General features: G+C 45.3%; 1 protein-coding gene across 1 annotated transcript in view; it reads right to left on the bottom strand.

Annotated features, from left to right (window-relative positions):
* Positions 1–344: 344 nt before the first annotated feature.
* PITPNA (phosphatidylinositol transfer protein alpha) overlaps positions 345–8,765 on the bottom strand; it is a 37,573-nt gene continuing 29,152 nt past the window's right edge. The window contains exons 11-12 of the mRNA XM_069089680.1: positions 4,198–4,265; positions 345–3,017 (exon numbers count right to left, since the gene is read on the bottom strand). Coding sequence (XP_068945781.1) covers positions 4,221–4,265 — 45 coding nt within the window. The 3' untranslated portion in view covers positions 345–3,017; positions 4,198–4,220. The remainder of the gene's footprint in view (positions 3,018–4,197; positions 4,266–8,765) is intronic.

Genomic DNA, 8,765 nt, shown 5'->3' with positions numbered 1-8,765 from the left:
GGTTCCTTAAAAATGAATCATTTCGACTGCAAATGGAGTGTTTTTACATCATCGACTACCTTGCCAAGGGGCAGCAGTAGACACTCCGACCTTAAAAAATCATAGAAACCACTTACTACTTGAAGTAGGGTCAGAATCGAAAATAAACATTGGAATTTATACTGTAAATCAATGGAAAAATTGGATCATGTTTGGGGGGAAAAAATCAATGTATACTACACATTTTATCAGGAACCTCTGCATGTTAGGAGTTATAATAGCTGCATGATTCTGAATGTATTTCATTTGCAAACCATTTACAGGAACCTTCATGTGAGGACACCAACAATCTGGACTCCAGAGAGCTGTGTCTATGATTTTATTAGACTTTTTTTTCCCCAATATACCTGTATTGGAAGATTAGGAGACAAAAAAGGCACAGACTCACATTAAAGAAACAAGGAAATCTAGTTAATTCTACAAAGTTTTTTTTTGTAAAAGGAAGAACACTAGGAACCAACCAAAACATGTCAGGGGGTCCCAGCAGGGACAGTTAAGAACCCAGGAAGGTGCATGGGTGCCAGTGATCACCGGACACCTCCCTTCCAATGAAATTCCAGAGCCCAGCACCCAGTCCTGGAGCTTTCCTACCAAGGATGGTCTTGTAGGACTGCAATGCTGGAAACCTAATAGCAGCAGCACATCTGGGGCCAAAGAGTGCATCCTCTCTCAAGTATAACACTATCGGCTCCAAGCCTCCTATGATGATGGTGGGCCCCTCTAAGAGCTAGCTAGGAGGGTTGGGTGCAGGGCTGGGGGATCGGGAGGCTGAGCAGAGAGAGGTGGGGGGTGGGAGTGTCTTAGAGAAGCCAACACCAGTCAGCAGCACCAACATCTGGAGGGTGAGCCCTGGCCTCCCTTAGCTCAGAACGACGAGATCAGGGCAGATTCCTGAGGGATTCTCCAGCTCAGGTCTTCAGGATGCTTTCACTCTGGGTTGAAATGGGAAGGGGAGGGGGTGCAGACAAGGAGGAGGTAGGAGGAAAACAAAAATCTCAGGAGGATCTCGAGTTTTGTGCATTGATCTTATTTAGAAGCTGGCGAAACTGGTATTTGAAGGACTTCCTCTTTTGTGCCTTTCCTGACTACAACTGTGTAAACATTCATTAGCTTTGAATGTTAGTCTTTTCCCAGAGAAGACAGATGTCTAGAATCCACCTTCCAGAGGAAGGCAGGAGAAGAAAACTGTTGTTTAAGCACAAATATGGCTAATAGCAAGAGAATGATAAGGGCAACACTGACATTTTCCCCATGTAGTCAGCACACAAAGGACCAATTGCAAGGCCCTAGTTGTCTATCCAGGGGACCCATAATGAGGAGGCTGCTGGAATTGGGTGATTACCAAGAGGCCAAGTGTCTGCAATGGGACATTTGCTAGAGCCAAAGGAGGTCTGATCATGGCCACAAGTAACTCTCTTTTGGAAACCCAGGGTCCATGCTTCAAGTCATTTGGCTCTGGGTCCGCCTACCCCATTCCCCCAGAAGGGTCCCAGAGAAGGGTCCGCCAGAGTCGCAGGTGAAGTCCTACACTCCTTTTATTGCACTTAGAAATGAGTAAGGCAAAGCAAACTACCAGAGACCCGCAGACAAACGACCTCCTCCCTGCCGGGGACCTTGCCTCTCTCAGGCAGTGCGAGCATGGGGCAGCAAGGGCCTAGAACACTGATGATTCGAGCAGCTTTGGAGAAATGATGACATTCAGCCACTTCGGGTACTCACCCTTGGCTGGGATAAGAGTCCTCTCGGGTTCTGCTGAGGAGGAGAAGGAGGAGGGGCCTCCATCAGCTGGCTAGTTCGAGAGTCAGGGCCCTGCCTGCAAGGCCAGCTTGGCTAAGAGGCTACAGCTCCTCCCCAGGCCCACCCAGGCGGAGTGTTGGATGGAAGCATCCCTCTGACCCTCTGGGATTGTCTAGAGCCAAGCTCACCATGGGTAAATCAAGGACTGGCCTTGCAGACCTGGCCTTTTCCTAATCCCTCTCCAGCAACACTAGAGGAGGAGAGGACTTTACCTTTGGGCAAAGGGGGCTTCCTGCATGCAGCATGAAAAGACTGGGACCTCATATCCTAGCCAGTCTCAAAGCCAGGGAAGAGGGCTCCAAGAGAACATGGGATTATTGCTCAAGAGAAGCACCGGCCTGACTGAGAGGCAGGGCACAGAGACAGCACCCCAAGGGGTCACTTAGCATAGGTGATGTTACAAGGGCCAAATAGGACAGAGCCCCTCTAGCTATAAAGACTTGACAGTGACATTATGGGCTCTGCAAACGGATGCAAAATGAGTTACAGGATGGTTTAAGAAGCTATTAGGTGTCTCCAAAGATAGGGATTCCAAGTGCTGGTGCCTCGGGATGGGCTTGTTTTTATTCCTCAACTCTGATTGGCTAAGCCTTGGCTACCCTTGGTACAAAGCACCAGAATATTGAGATGCCAGAAGCAAATGTTAAGAGTCTTGAAGCTGCACTGCCATTCCAGGGGCCAAAGGTGGGGTGGGGGTGGGGGGTGGGGAGAGGGAGGAGAAAAGTCCATCAATCCACCCGACAGCTTCTTTCTCCCCAGGTTAGCACTCCAAATCATGAGGGTCTGGCCAGGACATGAGAGGCCTCAGTTTATCCCAGGTTTAAAACAGACAAACTTAAATCATTTAAATCACATCACAAAAGACAGCTATTTCAGCTAAAAATGTCACTTGGAAATGGGGGCCACATGGAAATGGGTCAGAACACAATGGATAGAGGAGGGAGGAGCTGTCCATCCAGCGACCTACACGCCACACGTCTCAGAGGCACCAGCTCCCGCACACATGTGCTTAATAATACCAGACGGTCTATTTGTTCACAATATTAAAGGGCATCTAGAGTTAGCTACGAGGGACTGGAAATCGCCTGTCGAATGGGCACAGAAAGGCTGGGTCCGAAGATGGCCTGTCACTCAGGAGGGTGGAGCTGCTGGACCTTCCTGCTGACCACTGTCTTGCAAAACTAGAAAAAAAACCACAATTATTATGGAAGCAATGAGGGGAAGCAGAAGTACACCACAAAGCAGCTTGTGGAGGAGGGTTAGCCGGCTAACTCGAAGCCTCAGCCCTCGAAGGGGCCACCACCATAACCCCAGACCTTGCACTTAAGATCCCAGTTTTTATACCCCCAGAGAAGCCCCTTCTAGGGGACCCATGTAGAAGAAAGCCAGAGGGGGAAGAGTCACAGAACAGAACAAGGGCAGGAACTATTGAGAAAGCTTTTCATGGCTCTATGGAGTTCAAGTCAATTTTTTTTTTTCATTTTATTTTTTTTTTACCAGACTTCTAATTTTATAAGTGTAGGGGGCTTTCTATGGGGAATTTCTTTTAATTCAGACCAGTACCTTCCCTTGAACTTGCAGTCTTCTGAAGCTGCCTGGGCCACTGAGAGGTTAAGTGATGTGCCCAGGGTCATCCAACCAGAATGGGTTAAGAGGAGGGATTTCCCAGGTCCTCCTTGCCCCTCAGGCCATTTCTTTAACCATTATTTCAGGATGCCAACCCTAATGACTACTTTCAAATGGCTAAAAGGTCTGGACTGATGGAAGGATCTACTTAGGCTGAATCCAAGGTTCGGAAACAGGAGTGAAATGACAGGTGTCAAGGCCATCACCAGGAAATACAGCACTCCTGAAGATAATTTTCAAGACAAAGGATGGGAGTGCCACTGTTTGGATGCTGGAAATGGCCTGGACACATGATCCCTTTTGTTGACTGAACAATATGGCTCTTACCTTGATCAGGGAAGTCAATAAGGGGCATTCATGACAACAACCTGAGCATAGGCTGATGACCCCAAAGGGGGGACCCCCACAGAGGCTGGAGGGCTCTGGGGAAGGAGGGGGAAAGTGGTAATGTCTTCTTAACAGAGAGGCAGGCTGGAAGTAAGGTTTCTTTTTTGGTCCATTCTCTATCACACACCAACTATCCAGTATTTGACTATTTCTGTGTGATTCTCAGAGAAAAAACAAGTTCCCAAATTCATAAACATTTTCAATGAAATCTGCCCTGTTTGGCAACTACATCATTGCTGCTATAGGAGGGGAGTTTGTCTGACTCCCCAAAGAGTTGCCAGGCCTTGAAAACCTCAGGTTTGAACCTTAGCTTCCATGACATGCAGAATGAAAAGCCCTGGTACTTACAGTGCTGAGGGGAAGGGATGGCATTAGTCATCGGCTGTCATTCCTTTCACAGGGTCTTTTTCTCTCATCTGGAAGAGAGACCAAAAAAAATTTGGTAGAAACTCACCACAAATACCAAGTCCTCCACCTCCACCCCAGGCTCCTCAATAAAGGCTCAGTCATGGCTGAATGGTTTTGTAGACAAGCCAAGAAATTGGCAATGGGATGGTGCATTTACCAAGAACATCCATCAGAGTCCTTCTGCCCCAGAGACTCACATCTCTCCTGTTGGGCTGTTTACCAATTCTCATCCCTAAGCCATGTTTTGTGTGTTCTTATGAGGGTCCTAGAGCTCTACTGAGTTCTGCTTAGACCCTCCAATTCAGTCACACCCACATTACTGAGCCATCTAATAGTAGCACACATGTGCCTTTGACCCTTCCCTCAGACAAGGATTCTGGACTTTTCTGTGTGTCCTGGCCCCCTTGGGCAGGCAGTCTGGTGAAGCCTGTGGATCCCCTCTCAGAATCATGTTTTTAAATGGACAAAAAAACAACAACAAAGGATTACAAATTATACTGGGACACAGTTAGACTGAAATACAGTTACCAAAGTATTTTTAAAAACAAGTTTATGGGTCCCAAGTTAAGCTCCGCTTTAAGATTTCCTAATTTAGGTCTCTGAAAGCACAATTCTCTCCCCCAGTTCTTTCATTTTCTTCAGCCATTGTGTGTTAGACTGAGGATTCTGGCAAGCACCACCCTGCTCCACTATTCAGGGCTTCAGTCTCCTGATTTATAAGATGGCAGTCACAAGACTTGTCATATTTACTTCACAGAGCTGTCAGGAAGGGGCTTTGTAAACCTCCAAGTGTCGTAGAACGGAGAAGTTGTCACTGTTATTTTAAACATTCCCTGCATTTCTAGAGATCCCTCATGAGTTCTTCTATATTTATATATGTTTTGCATTGCTTCTCCAAACACCAGAGTATAAACTTCATGAGGGCAAGGAGCTTGTTTTACATATTTCCATCTTGTTCTCAGGGCTTTTCACATAGTAGGTCTTTATAAATGGTTCTTCAGTGAAAGCAGGATGCTGAGAGAAGGGGCTTTTTTTTAAAGCTCACTTTAAAAGATCAAACAAATTTAGTATGTCACACAGGAACCAGGAAACAGACCATGATATGAATGAGTAAAAAAAGTAATTACCCATCTCCCCCCACTCCCCACAACTTTCTGAATTACAGAGAGACCCTTCTGATAGCTTTGAAAGCAGGATAAGCCTTTTTTTGTGTTCACAATTAAGAAGTTGTACCTCAATTGAAGCATCAGCAAAACTGTAACTGGATTTTCATAAATAACTTAAAACAAGACCTTGAATGACCATGTATTAAGCTTTGATTGAAGGTCAAAGAACCCACAAAGGCTAATTCCAAGATGTCCCAAATGTGGGGAATTCATTTCAATGGCAAGTCAGTTATATATATTTGTTTAGCATCCACTAGGTATCATACACACAAGATAATTAACAGAAGACGGAAAAGCTACTATTATTTTGTAGTTGGGAAGATTGAACACACAATAAACATAATACCAAAAAGGGAAACAGTCAAAGTCAGCATTGAGTGAACTCAGTTAGAGAAGACTTTCTGAAAGAAGTGAATTTCAAACCAGACTGTAAGGAACACGAAATGGAGGAGACATTAGAGAGATATTGGCCAGAGGCTCCAGTTCAGCAAAATTCAAGATTCTGAGCTATTGCTAGCCAAATACCACTGACTGCAAAGTCTGGTTCGGGTCATGAGGAGTCACAGGAACCAAAGAAAAGGAACCAGTGTCACCCTGCATGTGTGCCCATCCCTATAAACTGCTAGGCTCTGGGTCTTCCACAGTATGTGCTGAAAGTTTGCCTGAAATTGTTCCTAGGGCCCAGGTAGGCTAATATTCAGAAGCCAGGATTAGAAGTCATCCTGGGGCCCTGCTGATCAGAAAGGAAAGGAATTAAAATAATAAAACGGTTTTACAACCCCCTTCATTCCAGCCTGGAAAGTCAGGAGGGCTTTGCCTAGAACTTCATTATACAGAGGAAATGCCCCTTTCTATATGCATGATGCCCAGAACTGGACAGGATTTTATAACCTAAAGTCTACAACAGGTGATGTACTCAACAATAAAAAGAAAGCCAGGGCAGCTAAAGGCATCAAGAAGCTCCTGGGTTACAGAAGAGGCAAATCTTATCTCCTAATAAGAGAGAGGCTCAGGGACAGGCCCAGCCCAAGTTCACCAAACAGGATAAGTGAGTCCTGGCACTCATCCCCAACCTGAACTGCACACCCAGGACTCTATTACTAAAGGGCTGAGTTCAGTGCTGAGCTCTACAGGCTAGAACCAGCCAGAACCTTCATGGAGAGGGATTGGAAGAAGAAAAAAAGATTATTAGGTGATATGGTAGGTGTTGAGATAGAATTCAGCCTCAGATACAAACAGGTGTGACCCTGGACAAGTCACTTCACCTTGATTTGCTCATCTATAAAACAGGGTTGATAATAACACCCACTCAGAGGGTTACCTGTGGAGCTCGAGGAAGATAATGCATGCAGAGGGATTTACAGTCCTTATAGCACTATGTAAACATTCACTAGCAGAGGAGGACTGGAGAAGCAGACAAAAGACATGAAATTTAGATTAATGACAATGGAAAAGATAAGACTGAAGAGAAGCTGGATGAGGATCTGGAAGTACAGGTCTTTTGACCTTTACAGGAGATACATCCTAGAGATATCCATGAATGGGGGAAATAGGCATCTCTTTGCTGACTGGTCATTTCTTTAATGTATCCTGAATTTGCTCCATTTTCTGAACTCAGCCCAAAGAAATAATGACCAAAGCTCCATCCACTAAGAAATAATGTGAGAAAATTCATCAGGAGCTAGATTATAGAAGCAATAAAAAAAAAAGGCAATACAGCCAAGTGCTTGACTTGGTGGCAGGAAGACCTGAGTTCAGATCCTACCCTGGATACTTGCTAGCTGAGTGACTGTGGGCAAATCACTTGGCCTCAGTTTCTTCAGCTGTAAAATGAAGACAATAATCCACTCAGCAGCTGTGTCCAGGGTTGCTTCGTGTGCAGAAAGCCTTGTGGCTGTTATGACCTCATTTTTCTCCTCTTTTTCAGTGGGGTACAGACAGAAATAGCACTGGAGAGAGTCACTCTCCTATTGTTTCCATTTAATGTTCTCTGAACTCTTGCGCAGCAGAGAAAACAGATGCTTTCTGTAGCAAAAAACGACCTTGGGATGACGCTGGTTTCAAGAGGAAAATGGGGAGGGTCCCCCCTCCTCTGGCCAGGTGTTGGATGTAGTATGGAGATCCCTCCCTGTGTGGTCACTCTGGGAATGGATCAGTGTGGCTTCTGGATGACCAGTGGCAAGTCTTATTTGGCTTCAGCTTAAAGGTTGGGTTCTCAAGGATGTTTTGAGGTCTGTGTTTATAGTATGGAGAATGACCTGATAATTCGTTAAGGATAGCAAGCTTCCAATAAAGGACTCTAGTTGCTAGGTATTCAGTAGGTGCTCAATGTTTACAGCCTGAAGTCATCTGTCATAGTTCCTTCCATTTCTTTGCACAATCTAACTCTGGGCTCCTCACAGATGGCCCTTCTGTGATTTCTATTGGCAGTGACAATCTCCCTCATAATCCTGTTTCCACAAGGGAACTTGCACAATTCAAACCTTTGTCCAAAACTTCTTTGCAGACATGGTTCTGGCTGAGTTTTCTGTGGATGTGTCCAAGGCCCATGCTGGGGTCTTCATTGTTTTACTGGCCCCCTCTGGAGGCAAGCTGCTTTTGGTGACATGAGACAATTGGGTGGGGATGCAGTTGACAGCAGCCTTTATGATGGCCAGGTAAAGCGGTGCTGTTGTTACTGTTATTCATTTGTATCTTGTCCTACAGGCCATGGGGAGCCAGTAACGATTTCTAAGTAGAGAAATGACATCATGAGACTTGTGAAGTAGAAGGACTATTTTGGTAGCCGCATGGAGGATGGATTTGGGAAGAAAAAGACAAAGCCAGCAGACTAATTAAGTGGCTATTATAGTAGTCCGGCCAAGAGGTAATGAGTGTCTGAAGGAGGAGGGAGCCTGTATCTGAACTAGGACAGAAAAGGAGACAGATGTGAGAAAGGCTGTAAAAATAGAAGAGACAAGAGCTGGCAACGGCCTGGAGAAGGTGGGAACAGAGAGGGAAGTCAATGCAATCTTCTTGGTTTTATGAGAGTAAAGAAAGGAGGGGGGAAAGAATGTATCAGGGAAGAAAGGAGAAAGAAAGTGGTGCTTACTACCTCTCAGAATTCGGGTGAAATCAAAAGAACATACCAAGGAGGGCAGTGAACATTTCAGAACCTCAGTCTTATATGAACCAGGTAAAAGGCGGTACAACACTCACAGAGTTTAGTGCTAAAACACTTTATAAGCAACAGGATAGAGAGAGGATAGATTTGGGGAGGCAATAAGCAAAATAAGTATCAGCTACAGAGGTCTGATGATAAAGGCAGAATGAAATGCATAGAAAGAAAAGGTAAGAACCCAT

This window comes from Petaurus breviceps, unplaced genomic scaffold (genome assembly GCF_028583685.1).
Source record: "Petaurus breviceps papuanus isolate PSGF00001 unplaced genomic scaffold, PetGlider_PUasm1.0 186, whole genome shotgun sequence".
NCBI lineage: Eukaryota > Metazoa > Chordata > Mammalia > Diprotodontia > Petauridae > Petaurus > Petaurus breviceps.
This window is presented reverse-complemented; position numbering and strand designations above follow the sequence as displayed.